Here is a 21717-nt window from a genome sequence, read left to right on the forward strand (position 1 = left end):
TTGTTCACCTTCTGTCACCAATTCTTATTTACTTAAATATCTGATTTTATATCTTATGTTCTTACATATATATATATATATATATATATATATATATATATTTCTCCACAGTTCTAATTCCCTAACGGGATTACGGGAAAATGTTCTTTAGTAGAAAATGTAATTTTAGTTGCAATGATACGGCTCTACTCTCTTAGGTACCGTCTACAAAAATTGCAAAGGGCATAATGGATTTTTTATGGAAATATCTCAGCCACAGTACAAATTGAGTTACTACAGACAAATGTTAGCTATCCAAATGCTTTAAAACACAGGATAAAATTATGTTCCAATCACACATTCCACGGCCTGTTCAGTGGAAGCAAATTCTTCCATACAAAGAAATTAAACACTGGTTCATTGAGCCATTAAAAGCCTAAAGACGTGTACTGGATAATTTATTCTCATCAAAGCTTTTCAGTTCAATGGAAGACAGAAATCGGGCACAAGAATCACAGCTGACTATACATTATATGAACAGATTGCACCACTAATCAGACAGCAAAAAAAAAAAGAAAAAAAAAAAGAAAAAAGCCTCAACAACGATTCCACAATCGTCACGGTCCCTGTAGATTTTTACAAAGCAACAGTGATGTGTTCTGGTCAGATATATCAGAATAGCTCAGCAGAAGAAAGCCAGACACATTATATTATTAGGAAGTTTAACAATTAGAAGGCAAGAGGGATAAAGTTATATTCTGTGTTCAAGCGTGGTTGTGCAGAAACCACTTTTTGTTTTCTAAAACAGCAGCTCCAAAAATGAAATTTTAATTTTTGTGAATGCACAGGGGGGGGGGGGGGGCGGGGGGACCTGAACTTGAGAATAAACCCTTAAAGAAGTGTTTCAATTCCGTTAAAGGGGTTCTCCCTTGTTTATACTGTTTTTTTATTATGTTTATGTGTTATGTGTATAAGTATGATTTTTTATGTGTGTTGTGATTATGTATATATGTATTTTCTTACCTTTTGTGAAGATCCGGAAGCTGGCCCCTTTTTCTTCCAGTGGCTTGCTGTGCACCTCGGCCTCCGCCATGTTGTGTTCGGTAAGTGTTATGTCGGGGGGTGTGTTCGTGCTTCTGTCCTTCCTATCTTCTGACGTCCGAGGCAAATCTTTTTTCCTGTTTCTTCCGTGGCTCAGCGACGAATCTGCGGCCTCTTCCGACGCTTGCGCAGGTAGTTTTTTTTTTTACCAATAAAGTTTTTTTGTCTAATTGACAAACTGACTGCGCATGCGCGAGTAGGCAAGTGCTACGCTAACAGCGTAGCGTACGTTAGGTCTACGCTAATAGCGTAGCTTCGTGCAAGCGCAGACAGTGTCAATTAGACAAAAAAAACCTTTACTGGTTAAAAAAATTAAAATAAAAACTACCTGCACATGCGCCGGAATAGGCCACAGATTCGTCGCTGAGCCACGGAAGAAACAGGAAGAAAAGATTTGCCTCGGACGTCAGAAGATAGGAAGGACAGAAGCTAGAACACACCCCCCCAACATCCCACTTACCAAACACAACATGGCGGAGGCAGAGGTGCACAGCAAGCCATTGGAAGAAAAAGGGGCCAGCTTCCGGATCTTCACAAAAGGTAAGAAAATACATATATACATAATCACAACACAAAAAAAATACATACTTATACACATATAACACACAAACATAACAAAAAAACGGTATAAACAAGGGAGAACCCCTTTAAGAAGCAGCTCCCCTGTTCCAGTGCTCTAGTCCGCCCTGGTCTCTGTGTTCTAGCCTGATGGCACACTCTCCCAGCTCCCCTGCTGACATTCCGAACACAAAGCAGCAAATCACCAAGTGTCAGCTGTTTATTTCTTGCATGCCTTTTTGAACCGCTCCCATTTGTCTTTGCTCCAATTTTGATAAATTTCCCAAAAGTGCTTTTTATTTAAATGGTTGCAAAATTCTGAAATTGATTTATTTGACTTTAAAGAGTAAGTTTCCAGAATAAAAATGCTGGAATATGTTGCTTTGAAGACTTCAGGTTTGCAATCGATGTAACTGGTTGAGCTTTTAGCTAAAATGTTACAGATTTAAAAAGCAGCATTTGTTACTCAAAGAACTCCAGGGATTAAAGTCTATTTTAAAGAAGATTCCCCAACCACAATGCCTCGAATTAAGACGACACAGATTCCCCAGAGTCACAGGAGTCTAAGAGCACTTGATTAATGTACTGCGGCTCCCAGACACGGATATCTTCATTTAACACAACCTTACAGTTCCCTTCATTGTACCTAAACCACCCATTCACCTCACTGCAGCATGAAAGTGGATTATACAGAACAAGACACGTGTATCCAGAGCTATCTCATTTTGTGCCACAAATCCTGTCCTGACTGTGTATCTACTACCCCAAATAATAGCATCATAGTGATAGGGATATCAGTTTGAGTAATCAGACCTGCAGTGGGCCCAAAAGTGCAGCCATAATAGATGCTTTGAGTTTGGGTACTTGGAGCCACAGACAGACAAAAATATGCTTATATTATACGCATCCAAAGCAGACTATATACATTAGGCTCTGTGCACAGCAGTCTCCTTACTTTCTTTTAATTAGGATTCACAATAGCTTAAAGGGTAGCTACTCCCCTAAACTACTTATCCCCTATCCAAAGTATAGGGGAAAAAATGTCTAATCATGGGGGTTCTGGCCACCAGGACCCCCCCCCCCCCCCCCCCATGATCTCCGGTCCGGTGGCAAGGACAAACTAAACATGGAAGCTTTGGGGTTCCTTGTTTGTGATGTCATGCCACGCCACCTCCATTCATGTCTATGGGAGGGTACGTGAAAGGCTAGTACACAGCCGTCACGCCCCCTCCTATACACATGCAATGAGGGGGCGTGACGGCAGCGGTCGCCTGTCATCTGGCATGGAGAGGAGTTCACTCCATGCATCGGATTACGGGGTACATCATTTGAGCGTTGATCCGGCGGCCAGAGGCAGGCGAGGGGACCCTTCGGCTGCTATTGCAGCTCTTTAAAACCCATGATCACATTGCGGGGGTCCTAAGCTAACTGCCATCAATGATTAAACTATTAAGATGCAGTAGACAGACATTTTACCGACGTATTGATGTTTGAGATATAAATACAACAGCCGTTTCTAGCCATTTCTTTTAAATATGTAGAAAAGAGCATGTCTCCATGACACTGAAGTGTGCAGAGAGTGGGGGAAGGGTCCCTGGGGAAATTTAAAACAATTTATTGACTTGACGACTTAAATATGTTCTGTTTTCTAAGACATTTGGGACAGAGTTCTGTTAATTTCTTCTACAACTTATGTTTAAAGGCCCATAACTGGTAGCACGAGAGAATCAGGAAAAAATCAAGACAGCTTAATGTATTTACTGGGAGAAATAATGGCACTCTAACGTTAAAAGTGGAAAATTTATTAGATCATCCACAAGGACATGTGTTATTCTCCAAGACTTACCTCATGCAATGCATTCGAAAAGTTTCCAGACCCTTTCACTAACTGTAGCACTCAGAGACAGGATTGTTAGGAGTCAAAAGGGTACAAAAGTTCCCAAGAGCAGTAAGTAATCGGGGAAGATGGGCCTTGGTATAAGAGGTGACCAAAAACCCAATGGTCCCTCTGGCTGTGCATCAAAGATCTTGTGTGAGCAGCTAAAGGACTCGGATACAGGATTCTCTGGTCTGATGAAAAAATAATTTTTTGGCCTCAATTCTAAGCATTATGGGGGAGATTAATCAAAATCTGTGTAGAGGAATAGTGGTGCAGTTGCCCATAACAATTATACAGATTGCTTCTTTAATTTTTCACAGGCCTCTTTAAAAATGAAAGAAGAGACTTGATTGGTTGCTATGGGAAACTGCACCACTCTTTCTTTACACAGGTTTTAATAAATCTCCCCCAATGTCTTTGAGAAACCAGGCACTGCTCACTACCTGCCCAATACCATCTCTACAGTGAAGCATGGTGGCAACAGCATTATGCTATGGGAGTGTTTTTCAGCGGTTAGGACAGGGAGGCAGGTCAGAATTAGTAGAAAACTGAACGGAGCAAATACTGAGATATTTTTTATGAAATCCTGACAAGAGTGCTCTGGACCAGAGACTGGTTCACCTTACAAGAAGACAATAGCCCTAAGCACACAGCCAAGACAACACAGAAGTGGCTTTAACATAACTCTGTGAATGCAAGCAAGTGGCTCAGCTAGAGCTTTGACATGAACCCAATTTTACATTTCTGGAGAGACCACCTGGAGAGAAGAATGGTGGAAATTCCCCAAATCCAGGTATACAAACCTTGCTGCATCATACCTAAGAAGACTGCAGGCTGTAATTGTTGCCAAGTGTGCTTCAACTAAGTATTGAGTAAAGGGTCTGAATATTTAGGTTAGTTTAGTAAAGTTTATTTGGTGACAGGTACTTTTTCAATCTTGCACTAACAGGCTATGTTCCCTAACTACTCCTACACTTCTCCCACATTTAAACATTTTTCAGAGCTTTAAAAAGCTCAGTATCTTACCTTTATTCTTGCTCACATAGTGCAATATCCCAGCAGGATAAAGTGGATGTTTGAGGGCGGAAGTGCTCCCCCCGCAGGCTTCAGTGATGTCATGCCTCCTGGGGGAGCACTTCCGCCCTCACATCGTTGCAGTGCTGTGATGAATAGAAGACCTCAGGCTCTTTGCAGCTTTCAGTGAGGCTCCTTGCATGTTTCAGTGAGGCTCTACACATGTTTCAGTGAGACTCTCTGCAGCTTTCAATGAGGCTCTGTGCAGCTGTCAATCAAACTCAGTGCAGAGAAACACTTTCCGAGTTTGGTCTCCTGCCCGGCCGGGCGAAGACCAAACTCACTGTATAATTGCAGCAGGGAACAGAACAGAGCCACCTAGGGGCCGTTTTCTGTTTCAAATTTTAAACATTTATGTTGATCATTTTGAAAGCGTCTGATAATTACACAAGGAACACTATTAAAAGTTTTATTTGGTGACAGGTACTCTTTAGAAAAGGTGTAGAAAAACTGAGCTGTTTTTGAAAGAATTTAGCTCTATGTCTGTCCACAGGTTGTGTGTGGTATTACAACTTGGCTCCATTTATTTCAATAGAACTGAGCTGCAGAACCACACCCAACCTGGAGACAGCTCTGTTTTTCTATTCCTGATAGCCCCTCTAAGATTTTAATTAGCAAAGATTTTTAACATGGTATTTTCACTTTGTCATTATAGGGTACTGAATGCATAATGATGGGGGATTTTTTATTTTATTTTAGCACAAGGTTGCAACATAAAATGTGAAGAAAAAAAAAAAAAAAGTAAGGTCCTAGGACATTTTATTACATTTTCCCTGACATATGATGTGACCAAAAATCAGCAATTTTGGAGTCTAGTTTTTCTTTTTACGATTACACTTTTCACCGTGAAGGGTCATAACCATAATATTTTAAGAGGTTGGACATTTCCGTATGCGTATATACCAAATGGTTCATGCTTTTTACTTTTTTTTTTTACTTTTTAATGTGAAATGGAGGGTGATTTATATTAGTGGGGGCCATAGATAAAAAATAAATAAATATTATATATATATATATATATATATATATATATATATTTATTTTTAAACCCTTTTTAAATCTATTATATTGTGGCTGCACAAGGAGTTCAGCCACCCTGCATGCCGCAGAGGCTGGTAAGAGACCTCAGGCAACCATTTGCATTTTTCATACCTCCACAATTGCACTGCGGGGTCCAAAGAACCCAATTATTTTTACTATAGATGCCATGGTATCAACAGTGTGTGTTAAGGTGTAATTGATGTGCTATTATATACACACAGGGGGACATGTATCATTATTTGTGTATGGTAGAAGCATTTTACCCCTTTTCCCGAATTCTAAATTATGTGCAGAAGCGCTAAATTTATCAATCAAGTGCAATGAGCTTCATAAATTGCGGGTAAATATAGTAATCTCCTAAATCCACTCTTTGGAAAATAGAATCAATGATTTAGAGCATCTTGCTACGTTAAGTCCAAGATGGCTTATATTTGCGCAAAAAAAACAGCTCTTGCGGCAAAATTTTTGGTGTAAAAAAAAAAGTACGCAGTTAATAAATCCATGTGTACTATAGATGTCACTCCAAGGTACCCTGATTCAGCCACATCTGGAGGACATGCTCTACCAAAACGTGCGCAAAAAAATTGCGCAAAAAAAGGGCTTGCGCAAAATTTTGCGCAAAAAAATACACACAAAACAGGGGTAAAATCTTTGATACATGTCCCCCACAGAGTTTATTTTTACAGAGTATATTATTCAGGTGCTAATTTCATGATAAAGTAATATTCAGGAAGAGATGCGGTGGATTCATGTTCTAAAAGTTGTTTTACTGTTCATACTTACGCTGTCTGCCATATATCCTTTGTTGGTGGTGGGAGGCGGCAACATGACTTTGGGCTCTTACACCCGATTTTCTTCTTCGATTCTAGCAAAGCCCCTGCCTAGAGGTCAGACTCCTACCTTCCATAGAGTAATGGCATATCTTATCCTAATATTTCCTCATCTCTGTGCAAGCAGATTGGTAACTATGGCCAAGTAGTTTACAGGAGGCAGAAGGAGGCTTGGTGATTTTGAAGTAATGCGTTATTTAATGGGGTTATACTGGATAAGAAAAACATTGCTTCTTTCTTTCAATAATAGCTCAGCTGCAATACCACATACAAACTGTTGACAAGAGAGGTGCTGTTTATGTAACCGCCAGTTTTTTTTTTTATTCTATACTAAACCCATTTTATCTACATATCCATGTAAAACCTCTAGTTCCTTTTCTCAGAAAATGCATTGACACATTTGTACCCCTTTTCATTTTTAATTCTTCCGCTAACCATTTTGTGTGCTAGAATTGTTTCCCACAAATCGCTATACTGACAAAACAAAGCAAAACGCCAACTAATCTCCTGCCCTTTCAGGCTGCATTCATTGTGTAGTTGGGAGAATGTTCTTGATGGAAATCCAGTCCATTAAGACACAAAGCTCCCGTGTAACGATATGTGCCATAATGTGTTTTGCAAAATGTCTTTTGCTTTCCTGCTGCTATAAATTGTATTCTATATAATTGCGCCTTTCATTGTATTAGTCTGCTAATGTGTGAGGAACAAGTGTACTGAAAACACTTTTTTTTAGGGCTTCTATAGCTAACAAAAAGAAATTAAATTACGCAGATGATTTGGATGACGTAGGAACCTGCAACCATTTAAAGGAGAATAGAGTATAGAGTATATAGATACAGAAAGGGAACATATATGGGATTTGATTTATTATCAAGTCTCTTAACATTCTAGAATTACTTCTGTAAAATGGCACCTGGAGGGACAGGGCCATTAGTTTGCTTCATTATTGTAATCAATACAACGCATAAAAGGAATATACCGAACAACCTGTCAAACTGAAAATGCAGTTCAGTCTGCAGTCAGAACATTCTAGAACAAAAAGGGGCAGGGTTAATATACACTTTTGTAGAAAAACTTTCAGCATAATTTTATAAATTCTTCATCCAAGTTCCTGCTCATTCTGGATTTAGGAGACCAGTGGGTGGTTCGAATCAGAAATTGAGAACATTGAGAACAAAATTTAGTCAGTTACTTATTAGGACCACCAAATGGACTCCTAAACCTGAATGAGCAAGGATTTTGATCAATAAATTACAGGTTATTCAGAATCTTTATGCACAAAACTAACTTATATACACATACATAACACTCATAGTCATGGCCGTAAATATTGGCACTCCTGAAATTTATCAAGAAAATGAAGTATTTCTCACAGAAAAGGATTGCAGTAACACATGTTTTGCTATACACATGTTTATTCCCTTTGTGTGTATTGGAACTAAACAAAAAAAAAAAGGGGAGGGAGGGATGGAGGCAGGGAAAAAAAAAAGCAAATTGGACATAATGTCACACCAAACTCTAAAAATTAGCTGGACAGAATTATTGGTACCCTTAACTTAAAATTTGGTTGCACACCCTTTGCAAAAAATAACAAATTAGTTGCTTCCTATAACCATCAATAAGCTTCTTACACCTCTCAGCCGGAATGTTGGACCACTCTTCCTTTGCAAACTGCTCTAGGTCTCTTATTGGAAGGGTGTCTTTTCCCAATAGCAATTTTAAAAGGGGTACTCCGGTAGAATTAATTATTATTATATATATTTTTTTTAATCAACTGGTGCCAGAAAGTTAAACAGATTTGTAAATTACTTCTATTTAAAAGTGTTTACCTTTCCAGTCCTTTTTAGCAGCTGTATGCTACAGAGGAAATTCTTTTCTTTTTAAATTAATTTTTTGTCTTCTCCACAGTGCTCTCTGCTGACGTGTCAGGAACCGTTCACAGCAGCATAGGTTTGCAATGGGGATTTTCTCCTGCTGTGGACAGTTCCTGATACAGGCATCAGGTTTCAGCAGAGAGCACTGCGGACAAGACAAAATTAGAAATTCAAAAAGAAAAGAATTTCCTTTGTAGCATACAGGTGCTAAAAAGTAGTGGAAGGGTAAAAAAAAAATTTAATAGATGTAATTTATAAATCTGTTTAACTTTCTGGCACCAGTTGATTTAAAAAAATAAATAAAAAAGTTTTCCACTGGAGTACCCCTTTAAGAGCTCTCCACAGGTGTTCAATGGGGTTTAGATCTGGACTCATTACTGGCCACTTCAGAACTCTCCAGCGCTTTGTTGACATCCATTTCTGGGTGCTTTTTGACGTATTTTTGGGGTCATTGTACTGCTGGAACACTGAAGAACTCAGACACAAACCCAGCTTTCTGACACAGTGCGACCCAAAATCCGTTGGTAATCCTCAGATTTCATTATGCCTTGCACACACACAAGGCACCCAGTGCCAGAGGCAGCAAAACAACCCCAAATCCTCATTGAACCTCCACCATATTTCCCTGTAGGTACTGTGTTCTTTGTAGGCCTCATTCCGTTTTTGGTAAACAGTAGAATGATGTGCTTTACCAAAAAGCTCTCTTGGTCTCATCTGTCCACAAGACATTTTCCCAGAAGGATTTTCACTTAAGTTCATTTTGACAAAATGTAGTCTTGCATTTTTAGGTCTCTGTGTCAGCAGTAGGGTCCTCCTGGGTCTCCTGCCATAGCGTTTCATTTCATTTAAATGTCGACGGATAGTTTGCGCTGACACTGATGCTCCCTGAGCCTGCAGGACAGCTTGAATATCTTTGGAACTTGTTTCGGGCTGCTTATCCACCATCCGGACTATCCTGCATTGACACCATCATTTTTTTTCCTTCTGTCCATGTCCAGGGAAATTAAAGGGGTTCTCCACCATAAGGGCCATTTAGTACGTACCTGGCAGGCAGTAATGGACATGCTTAGGAATAATCTGCGTTTGTCTTGGGGCTAAATGGCTATGTTGTTAGATTACCATAACACTGTGGCTAGCTTTTTGTGAACTGGTATTGTGTGTTTTAGTTTTCTTTTTTTGACTACAAATCCCATCATTCCATTTTCCTCCCTCCCACACATCAGCCACCCCACCCATTGAAACATAAATGAGCTGCATCCATTTAAAAGACCTGTGGTTTTCAATCAGGATGCCTACGGCTGTTGCATTAGTTGTAGATTGATCTCTCTCCCACCAAGCGATCCTTCCACCCATTGAAGCAGATAGACTCCCTGTCATCAGCTGACTAGTGAGTCAGGTATCGGCCCGCACTGCAACCTGGGAAAAATCTGAGACAACAGTCATTTTGTATGCTGTTAAAAATAAATATTGGGGTGAAAATCACAGAAGAATTGTGAGAAAACCATCCACAGGTACAGACACTATATTATGAACTACACTAACTTTACAGCCCCTGTAGCATAGTCAAATAAAAAAAAAAATCCTGGAATACCCCTTTAACAACAGTGCCATGGGTTGCAAACTTCTTGATAATGTTGCGCACTGTTGACAAAGGCAAATCTAGATCTCTGTAGATTGACTTGTAACCTTGAGATTGTCGATATTTTTCCACAATTTTGGTTCTCAAGTCCTCAAACAGTTCTCTTCTCCTCTTTCTGTTAGTCTGCATTGTGTGTCTGTGTGTGCCGCCACACTAAGCATGGACAAGTGAACTCTCCTTTTTATCTGCTTTCAGGTGTGATTTTTATATTGCCCACACCTGTTACTTGACCCAGGTGAGTTTAAAGGAGCATCACATACTTGAAACAATCTTATTTATCTACAATTTGAAAGGGTGCCAATAATTTTGTCCAGCCCATTTTTGGAGTTTGGTGTGACATTATGTCCAATTTGCTTTTTTTCCCTCCCTGTTTTGGTTTAGTTCCAATACAGAGAATGGGAATAAACATGTGTATAGCAAAACATGTGTTACTGCTATCCTTTGAATGTGGCTGTATCATGATTGGCTTATTGTCCCTGTCCAGTTCCTGGCACCACCTTTTTAACATTTGCATGCCCTTATAGATAGGAGTTGTCTTTATGACACACGCAATTTAGGGTACGCTCACACATTGGGGTGCAGTAGCAAGAACTTTACCCATAACGCTATGTTCACATCTATTTCTTGGAACATAGTTTGAGGCCGTCAATTTCAGTTTTACGCCTGAAAAACATTTTTTCCCCCACTGAATGGAATTGTAACTGTGTCATGTGAACACCAGTCTGATCCACAAAATAGGCTCATTAAATTAATCCACCTCGATTTGCGAGGGTAAGGGGTTTATCCAGTACCTTAGTCCCCAAGTTTCCCTCTGCATCTCTGGTTGAATGTGTTGGTCCGGCTTGAAAGCCAGGTCCCCTCCCACAAGCCACGCTCCCTTCTAGTTTTGGTCCCTTTATTGTGCATTGGTCCAATTTGCAAGCCACACCCCCTTCCATTAAGCTATATCCCCCACAAAGCCACACCATGCTCTATTTTGGCAAACAACCTTGTCATCACAGCTCAGCGCCACCTGAGGTCCGGATAGGAGGTCAAATAAATCCTCATATGTTGCTTTTCCTCTTCCACAAGGTTTATTTTTTTCTTTTTATAAACACATACCATATAAACTACAGTGTGTATTTTCACTTAAATAAAAAAGACAGGGTTTCAGTGCAGAATGTAAATGTAATCTGCACCAAAACACACATGAAAAATCATTGTGTGAACATGGTCTTAGATGATAGAGAAGCTGGCAGGACTGATATCAAACCCATTCCTCAAAACGACGCACACAAAATGCTCCATTTCTATATCTAAATACCAGTTACGAAGTGGAGAGCGTTTAATCTCAGCCCATTATGCAAAACTTCTCTTCAGTAGCAATTCTTTAGTTAGACCAAAAATCTATTAATCTCCTAAAGTGTGAAAACATTATGTCGGCTGCGGGGTTCTCAAATGTTTTTTTTTTTTTTCTTGTTTCGCTCTCCGGTAGGTATGTTTATAATTTTATAAGGAATGAAAGACGCGGAACAATAAGTCAGCAAAACATTAGTGTCTCACATCTGAAATGAGATTTTGATTTGTGGTCCTCCTGCCAATTACACTCATTACTGTAAATCGAGGCAGTATGGGGTCATTTTGGAAAAGTACGAACAGTTATGAAGTAGCTGCGACAGAAATAGCGAACGCTGTGTACGGTATTACGGCTATACAGATCTCATTCTGTCACGTTTAATGGCGACGTGCCTGTTGACTGCTGAAACGCTAATGATTCAATATAATCACAGCAAATGGGAATGAAAACACAGAAGACGCACAACACACAACGTAACAGTCAGCGGCTGCCTATAAGCCAGCGCTGACTTCTTTCTGTTACAATGGGTAAGAATTGCAACAACTAACTGTATAAAGAGTATGGGCAAGAATTATCGAAACCCGTACAGACGAAAGTTGCCCATAGCAACCAATCAGATTGCGTGTTTCATTTTTCAGAGCCATTTAAAAAAAATAAAAAATAAAACAAGCAATCTGACTGTTTGCTATGGGCAACTGGCCAACTTCTCCTCTACACAAGTTGATAAATGTTTCCCTACATCCACTAGGCAAATCTGTCCATGTACTTTAAGTCCACACCGACATTTTAGAGTGTGTCCTGTTAGCCGCTTCTGCCCTGAAGGAATAACCTTGTATTATACAGTATACGGTTGTTCTTGCATTCAAATGTATGCCATATAATACCACATTTATCCTGCAGAGGCACAGCACAATAAATGGCAAGTCCAACTAAAATGACATATTAGAGCCAAGGTGTCTATAGCACAAGTCCCCTGAGCAAAAATGCATATCATTTTGGCTTTCCTACCAAGTAGAACATATGAACAATGAATCCAGCCAGTCATAATGGAGCAGACCCGCTGACTTCTCGGGTTTCTTCTAAGGATTTGAAGAAGAGGCAATATGCCCCTTGATATACGTTGTCTGTAACAAATAAAGATAGCTTGTTCTTTTACTGCTGATTGGCGTCACTCAAAGTATGTTTCCCTCTGTTGGTTCTCTGGTCTCTAGTCGTACTACTCCTAATGCTGAATACAGACTCTTTGCTAGGGATAATCTGTGATTTTGCAGCAACACGAGTTGTGCGGTCAAAGATTGTAGCGTCACACTGCTTAACACCTAACAAAAGGGGATGGGGTCCCATCGTGACCGATGAATGGTCACAACTTCAACTTGACAGTGTCATAAATACAGTCAGGGTGAACTAGTAACAGTAAGAGCAACCAGCATAGTGCAACACAACCCAATTCACTTACATTAACTGTGCAGCAGTAGCAGCAGCGTAACAGTAATCTTTGGCTGGTCAATCCATCTATGGCCAAAGACGCCTTGAAAGCCTAGCCTTATGGCAACAAACATGCAAACTGAGGCATTTTGAGCATGCAATTTTATAGGGGACCAAAAGAGGACAGCTGTTGAATAACGTCTGTCCCAAATAGGAAGACAGGAAGACAAAAGATGCGTATATCAACCCTATATTATGGTTAAGGAGGAGTAAAGTGCCTGTGATCCACGTCTCTCCCTAAATACTAGTAAGGAAAGAAGATGATGGGAAGCAGCCGCCAAAACCCATCCCAAGGACTAATTACCGAACCCGGAGAAATTTTTTAACTATGATTACACAGAAGTACCCGAGTGTATCAAAGTCCTTCATATTGTCCCACAATTATAAGCAGCACAAAACAGGTTACCTTTAAAGAGAACCAGTCGCCCTTTTCATGCCGCTTGAGCGATTAGTCTGTGAGGAGGTCCACGGCAGCTGCTACCCACCTCAACCAAAAAGGGATCTATCAACCAAAAAAGGGATCCATCAACCAAAAAAGGGATCCATCAACCAAAAAAGGGATCTATAAACTGAAAAGAGATCTATCAATCGAAAAGGGATAAATCAAGCCAGTGGGGAACGCTTGAGGACTGCTGGTTTAAGCAGCATAAAAATGTTGTGATGACAGGTTCTCTTATCAGCAGTCACCCTTCTCAGATTTTCCCCAAAACACAGCCTAGCCCTGTATCAGAATTCTCATACAAGTCAAATGGAACTGTGAAGCAGTTGTGGATGTGGCACCTAGTCAGAAGTGGGGCTGTGCTCGAACACCTTAGAGATCTTTGGATCTTGCTGTCTGTTTTTGGCAACATCACTAAACTTTTCTAACTGTCTGCACACTGCTCATGGTAATTTAACTAAAATTGTTCTTTTTAACTTACAATAATAATAAGCTGGTAAAATTTATGTTAGTTTTAACACTAAAAAAAACTAAAACAAATAGCGATCATAAAATTTCACTGTTTTGCCCAAAACAGAACAGTGGGATACCGCTGTGAACAATAACACATAAAAAATGTTATTTTAATGGAGCCATTTGCAACATAATGGCAAGGACTGTAAACTTCTGCAGCGCTGAGATCAACATAACTTTAATGTTAACCCATCAGGCTCCATCTGACCAGTAAAGACATGTTCTAAGCCGAGGTAGCAAAACATTCTGCTGCAGCTGTGGAGAACTGAGATTACGATACCAGACTCCAATGGGGGAGAATTATCAATAATGGTGAAGGGTAAGGAAAAGATACTAATAATTGTTCTAGATTATGATATCTCCATCAAATCATGGGGGAGGCTCCTAGATTTAAATTCTATGAGCCAAAATAGAGAAGTGTTCTCTAGGACATAAGTCATTCATGTATTACATAGACCATGTTCCCCAAACTACAACTCCCATTATGTGCTGACAACTGATGACAATATTTGGCTGTCAAAAAGGGAGTAGTAGATTTGCAACAGCTGGAGAGATGCAGGCTAGGGAACAATGACATATGAAGAAGTCATCAACATAAAACCATAGAGGGAGATTTATCAAAACCTGTCCAGAGGAACCCAAAGCAAACAATCACATTGCTTCTTTCATTTTTGAAAAGGCTTCTGAAAAATTAAAGAAGCGATCTTATTGGTTACAATCGTCAACTTTTCCTCTTCACAGGTTTTGATAAATCTCCTCCATTGTTTATACTTTGAAAAGGGATCACATCTGTGAAGAGCCAAATGTTCTATAGTAGTGCTGACCTATTTCTTTCTATCTGACAAATAAAGTAATCTATATATATAAAACTCAACGTGTGTGTGTGTGCGTGTGTGCATGTGCGTATGTATGTGCCACAAAAACTTCCAAACGGCTAAAGATATTAACATGAAACTTGGCACAAATGTTACATATATGTCAACAACAAACATAGGATAGGTGATTTAACCCTTACTTACTGATTTGCATGGGACTTTTGTTTAAAGTCCCATGCAAATCAAAGGGAAATGTATGCTCCCACATAACTTCAGTACGACTGGAGATATTTCAATACCTGGTACACATATTACGGGTCGGGATAGGAGGTCGGGATAGGAGGTCGTGGTATGAGGACGGGATATGGGGTTGGGATATGACAACAAGATATGGGGTTGGGATAGGAGGTCGGGCTAGGAGGTCGAGCTAGGAGGTCGGGCTAGGAGGACGGGCTAGGAGGACAGGCTAGGAGGACGGGCTAGGAGGACGGGCTAGGAGGACGGGCTATGAGGACGGGCTAGGAGGACGGGATATGAAGTCAAAAGCTTCCTCCTTTGTTGACTTTCCTCCCCAACAAGAATTAGGAAGGAAAAACCGGGCAACCCCGGGGACTCAGCTAGTTCATACATAAAGGCAGCCATGTAATGTCTCAAGTCACAACTTCAAAAACCAGCCGGGATGCCTTGTGGAATCACTGCTCCAAAAAATAAAGGGACACTAAGATAACACATCCTAGATCTGAATGAATGAACTAATCGTATGAAATACTTTCATCTTTACATAGTTGAATGTGCTGACAATGAAATCAAATAAAAATTATCAATGGAAATCACATTTATCAACCCATGGAGGTCTGGATATGGAGTCACACTCAAAATCAAAGTGGAAAACCCCACTACAGGCTGATCCAACTTTGATGTAATGTCCTTAAAACAAGTCAAAACGAGGCTCAGTAGTGTGTGTGGCCTCCACGTGCCCGTATGACCTCCCTACAACGCCTGGGCATGCTCCTGATGAGGTGGCGGATGGTCTCCTGAGAGATGTCCTCCAAGACCTGGACTAAAGCATCTACCAATTCCTGGACAGTCTGTGGTGCAACGTGATGTTGGTGGATGGAGCGAGACATGATGTCCCAGATGTGCTCAATCGGATTCAGGTCTGGGGAACGGGCGGGCCAGTCCATAGCATCAATGCCTTCCGCTTGCAGGAACTGCTGACACACTCCAGCCACATGAGGTCTAGCATTCTCTTGCATTAGGAGGAACCCAGTGGCAACTGCACCAGAATATGGTCACACAAGGGGTCTAAGGATCTCATCTTCGTACCTAATGGCAGTCAGGCTACTTCTGGCAAGCACATGGAGGGCTGTGCGGCTCCCCCAAAGAAATGCCACCCCACACCATTACTGACCCACCGCAAAACTGGTCATGCTGGAGGATGTTGCAGGCAGCAGAACGTTCTCGAGGGCGTCTCCAGACTCCAGTAGGAACCTGCTTTGATCTGTGAAGAGCACAGGGCGCCAGTGGCAAATTTGCCAATCTTGGTGTTCTCTGGCAAAAGTACAACCCCAACCTGTGGACGTCGGGCCCTCATACCACCCTCATGGAGTCTGTTTCTCACTGTTTGATTAGACATATGCACATTTGTGGCCTGCTGGAGGTGATTTTGCAGGGCTCTGGCGGTGCTCCTCCTTGCACAAAGGCGGAGGTAGTGGTCCTGTTGCTGGGTTGTTGCCCTCCTAAGGCCTCCTCAACACCACCTGATGTACTGGCCTGTGTCTTGGTAGCACCTCCATCCTCTGGACACTACGCTGACAGACAGAGCAAACCTTCTCACCACAGCTCACATTGATGTGCTATCCTGGATGAGCTACACTACCTGAGCCAGTTGTGTGGGTTGTAGACTCCGTCTCATGCTACCACTAGAGTGAAAGCGCCGCCTGCATTCAAAAGTGACCAAATCATCAGCCAGGAAGCATAGGAACTGAGAAGTGGTTTGTGGTCACCACCTGCAGAACCACTCCTTTTTTGGGGGTGTCTTGCTAATTTGCCTATAATTTCCATCTGTTGTCCGTTCCATTTGCACAACAGTATGCGAAATTGATTGTCAGTCAGTGTTGCTTTCTGAGTGGACCGTGTAATTTCACAGAAGTGTGATTCACTTTGAGTTGCATTGTGTTTATCTGCTCACTACCAATGGTTGACAGACAGGTTTTTTTGAACAGTGTATATATATTAGGGCTCTTTCACACTACCTCCTCCAAAATAATGGACACCAGACAGACCCCATGCAAAGTCAATGAGAGCTGTTGGGACCCGTTGGTGCCTGTTGAGCTCCAAACCATTCAGGGTTAAGCACACACACAAAAAAGCGCCTAACGGACCCTTAATGGGACGGCTCATAGTGGTAGTGTGGACCTAGTTTTTCTTTTTACCACTCTTGGCTGGATATCGCCTTTAAACTCCTTCACTGCATTTGCAGCTACCATTTCTGCAGGAAGGCTATTCCATGCATCCACTACTCTCACAGTAAAGTAATACTTCCTGATATTACTATAGAAACCAGTGCCCCTCAAATTTAAAGCCATGTCCTCTTGTGGTAGTTTTTCTTCTTTTAAATATTCTCTCTTTCTTGAACATATTTATTTCTTTTATGTATATAAAAGTGTATATCATATCTAGTCTTTCTTCAAAGCTATACATCTTAAAGTTCTTTAACCTTTGCTGGTAAGTTTTAACCCCTTTTAAGTTGTTAGAAACCAACAAGTCACACTAATTTGACACAGGCATAATTAATTGATTGAATTATATCTTGTGCTCTGGTTTTATCTTCCATTCTGTGGTATAGAAAAGCTGGGTGGCAACCCATGCAATGACTCAACCCATGCAATGACTCTGCTCACTGCCAATGGTTGCCAGACAGGTATCCCAGACATCAGTATAAAAATCAGCAACACAAGGATTTAGATTTGCTTTTGCTTTTATTTTAGTGGAAATCCCAGTATGGGCACTGGCTGCTCTTTAACATGAAAAGGAGCAGTACATTCTAATAAGATTTTTGTTTTCCTCTGTGTGCCTGAGCAAGTTTGTCAAACTCTAGAAACCCTATTGTGTAAGAACATGCCCAAAACAGCCTGCTACTGCTATCCAATACAAATCACTGAAAAGACATCTGAAATGAGTGAGAAAGCAATATGTCAGCTCACTGAACAGGAAACCGGACAGTCACCTACATGCATGGAGCCGCATGAGGCAGTGACTGAAATAAGCAGGTTCTGATAAAAGCTGAACGTTTAAGATTTTTTTGAAGACCTGTTCCTTTTCCTGTTTCCGAGACATCTTTGCGACAACTTCAATTCGCACAGAGATCATCAAGAAGCATAGAATTTGTTGACAGATAAGAACCATTTGGCCAATCCAGTCTGCCCAATATTCTGAATAATATCAATAGTCCCTGGCCCTATCTTACATAAAGGATAGTCTTATGCCCGTGCGCAGAGCACCAAGAATGCAATATATGCGTATTAATGCAATAATAAGGGGAGCTGGGATGTAGAATCTCTGAACCAACTGGGTGACAATCCTTATGGAAGGTAACATTTTTAGCCATACTGGCTGCTACCCAGCTTTCCCAGAAACAGATAAAATGGCTTAATTGACAATTTGAGTAGTTATAAGTACTTATATGACTGTAACAACCACTCAGTTTACAATCTCACTGTCTGCAGTCATTACTTCTCAGAGATCTAGACCTGTACTATGCGATTATTGCAGCTGCAGAGTTTGGAACAACTACTAGACGGATATAGGAGTTATTAGCAGCTAGTAATGGCGGGCATCAGCGATTGTGCTGATGTCAACCATTAACCCCTCAGATGCCATGATCAATACAGATCCCAGCATCTGCAGCAGTGCAGTGTTTTTAATGGCTGATCTGATCGCCCGCAGCAAAGCTATTGGGATCAGACCAGCCAAGAAGGCGGACTGATGTCCCCTTCACTTGCTCCGGCCATCAACGTGGGGTCTTCTCTAGTCTGCCTTCAAGCAGATCAGAGAAAAAGATTGCAGATAATACTGATCAGCGCTATGCCTATGCATTGCAGTGAACAGTATTAGCTATCTAATGATTGCTATAAATAGTCCCCTGGGGACATGAAAAGTGTAAAATAAATAAGAAAAAAAAAAAGTAAAAAGCCCCTCCCAATAACATTTTTTAACACCCTTCCCCTCCCCCCCCCCCCCCATTTTACTAAAAAATTTTATAAAAAAAATAAGCAAACATATTTGGTATCTGCGTGTGCGTAAATGTCCAAGCTATCAAAATATAATGTTAATGATTCTGTACGGTGAACAGCAGAAAAGTTCATTTTAAAAAAAGTCATAAATTGCTGCTTTTGACCACTTCACATCCCAGAAATATGAAATAAGAAGTGATCAAAAAGTCACATATGTGGCACTGTGGCACTGATAAAAACTACAGATCGCGGTGCAAAAAATTAGCCCTTATATAGTTCCATAGAGTTAGGGGTCAAAATAAAGTGATTTAAAACACTTAAGTCTAGTGTTTTTTTTTTTTTTTGTTTTTTTTTGTTTTTTAAGTTGTTCACTGTTTGGGATAATAAGCATTATACTTTTAATATACACACATATGTGTGTGTATATGTATATATATATATATATATATATATATATATATATATATATATACATACATACATACACACACACATAGGGGGTGAATTATATATATATTTTTTATACATAAAAATATTTACTTTGAACTTTTCAAGCCCCCATAGGGGACTTCACATAATCATTAGATTACTATGTTCTGTTCAGTACTATGTTGTAGCATAGTACTGATCAATACTATCAGCGATCTTCTTGTACAGCCTGGCTCTCCTGGATGCACAAGAAGCTTGGCCATCCTAAACGCCAGAGCCAGGTAAAAGACAATTTGCGCGTAATGGACTCCCACGTTTGCACAGCAGGGGGGGGGGGCTGATAAGACCACCGGAACCCCCAGTTTTGCTATAGATGCCTTGACCAGCATTAAGCACGGCATCTATAATTTAATGGTAGATATCAATGTGATCGCTGATGTCTGCCGTTATCGGTAGGATCCCTTACTATGTAGCAAGCACAGCTCCTGTGCTTATTTCATAGCCATGCCATAAATGTACAGCACTGTGCACAACGTTATAAGCTGCAGTGCAGTAAAGTTACAGTGCGTGTCCGTAAGGGGATAAACATTATTTAGTAAAGAGTAAACAACAACTCCTCTTATATATCAATAATTATACTATATAGTCCTTCAGAATTGTCACAAAACAGAAATCTAAAAATAGAAGCGTCAGAATTATTTTATGGAGAATAGGAGTGTTTATTAAAGATGATATGCAGAAATAGAAAAACTGAGCTGCAATACCACACAAAAACTAAGGATAGGTGTGGTGCTGTTTTTGAAGATATCAACTGTCTTTCTTATCCTGGATAAATTCTTTGAAAAAAGACAAGATAGACAGTCAGAGATTCAGGAACACCAAGTTTTTTACAGGAAACATTTTATTTTTTAGGCCTTGACACCACCTTATAAAGAAAATAAACATATCTAACTATGATATGCATACTTAGCCTCTTGGCGGCCTCAAGGGCTTCAGTAGCATTGTCAGCAACAAAGAACCTCTGTACTGTGACGCCGCTATCTGCCATCAGTTTTTTGCTCTGGTACTCTTGCAAATTCAGCCATCTTCTGCTGGTCACTTGGGCACCCTAAAAAACATAAAACCAGGATGTTTTAGCAATTTTATGTTTTATTAGTTTTTGCTAATTAGTTACTGATCTGATGATGTCAGCACACCTACGGCTGGTAGAGGGATGCGGCCGAGTCTGAGTAACAGGAAAACTGGGTTTCTAGTTGACTAGTTTTAAAAACAGGACATGATATAGGACGGTTTATCAGATATTCTGGACAACATAGAAAACTGCATAAAAAGGATAGAAGACTGACCAGAGTAAATAGAAAGTGTTCTGTTTCTAAATGGCAAAACTACACACGAAACTGCAGTTCAAAACTTAATAAATAAATACAAAAATGAATGAATGACATTTTGTATATATACACTGAAACAAAAATTTTTCTTGTTTGAAATAAAATATTAAACATTGTAAAAAGTTTTGTTTTATTTATGTAAATAAATCTGCTACAGTTTTGTCTCTCTCTCTGCTATGCAGACTCGTCTATCTTCGAAGTCACAGACTACAAACAAAGATTATATATTCTCATCCTGTATTCTTGCTAACAGGGGTGTAGGGGGAAGGAGGAGGAAAAATAAAAAAATAAGAAAAAAACTTGTCCAAGAGACTGAAACAGGAGCACAATCTACATGTCCCTCATGACAATTCACTGATACAAACAGACGAAACTCGAAAAATTTGAATATCATGCAAAGTTAATTTCTTTCTGTAATGCAACTTAAAAGGAGAAACTAATATATTAGAGACTCATTACATGTAAATATAACCAAATAGAAAAAACACCAATAAGGCGAAGATAAAACTTAACTTTTACTAAGATAATGATTAAATAACCAAAAATGGGGTACACATAAATAAAGTGGAAGGGATGGGGATGAGGGGTACAGGTGACATCCTAACCTAAAATCCCTAAACACAAAAGATCTCCTAAATGCTAAGTGTGGAATGGAGAGGAAGGTACACAACATAAATGTAGTACAATACAGTGATTAGTGGCAAACCTCTCTTACCACCGTGTTTCACCCCTCACATTCTGGGGCTCATCAGAGATAAGAGAAAACCACATTCATAGAGATTAATAAAGTGTACCATCAGATACCATAAATATATTGATACCTTGTTATAAAGATGAGGTAGATGTAAGCAAGTTAAGATAGGTGTCCAAAAAATAGATAAAGAGTCCGTGTCAGTCAGAGTCAGCTGTATGTCAAATAGAAAGATGGAGTACTAGATAGGAGTATGATATTAGTACAATATTAGTACATTAGTATAAATGTTAGTAGAACATTGGTACAGCTTTGATACAGCATTATAGAATCAGTACCCAATTACATTCACAAATTTAGGACCGTAGGTGTGTGACCAAGAGGACATCAAGCTGTAGATGTATTCAATCA

General features: G+C 40.1%; 1 protein-coding gene across 1 annotated transcript in view; it reads right to left on the reverse strand.

Annotated features, from left to right (window-relative positions):
- SUCLG2 (succinate-CoA ligase GDP-forming subunit beta) overlaps positions 1-21717 on the reverse strand; it is a 285301-nt gene that overhangs the window by 184501 nt on the left and 79083 nt on the right. The window contains exon 2 of the mRNA XM_056524572.1: positions 20194-20335. Coding sequence (XP_056380547.1) covers positions 20194-20335 — 142 coding nt within the window. The remainder of the gene's footprint in view (positions 1-20193; positions 20336-21717) is intronic.

The sequence above is a fragment of the Hyla sarda genome, chromosome 6, assembly GCF_029499605.1.
Source record: "Hyla sarda isolate aHylSar1 chromosome 6, aHylSar1.hap1, whole genome shotgun sequence".
NCBI classification, from domain to species: Eukaryota; Metazoa; Chordata; class Amphibia; order Anura; family Hylidae; genus Hyla; species Hyla sarda.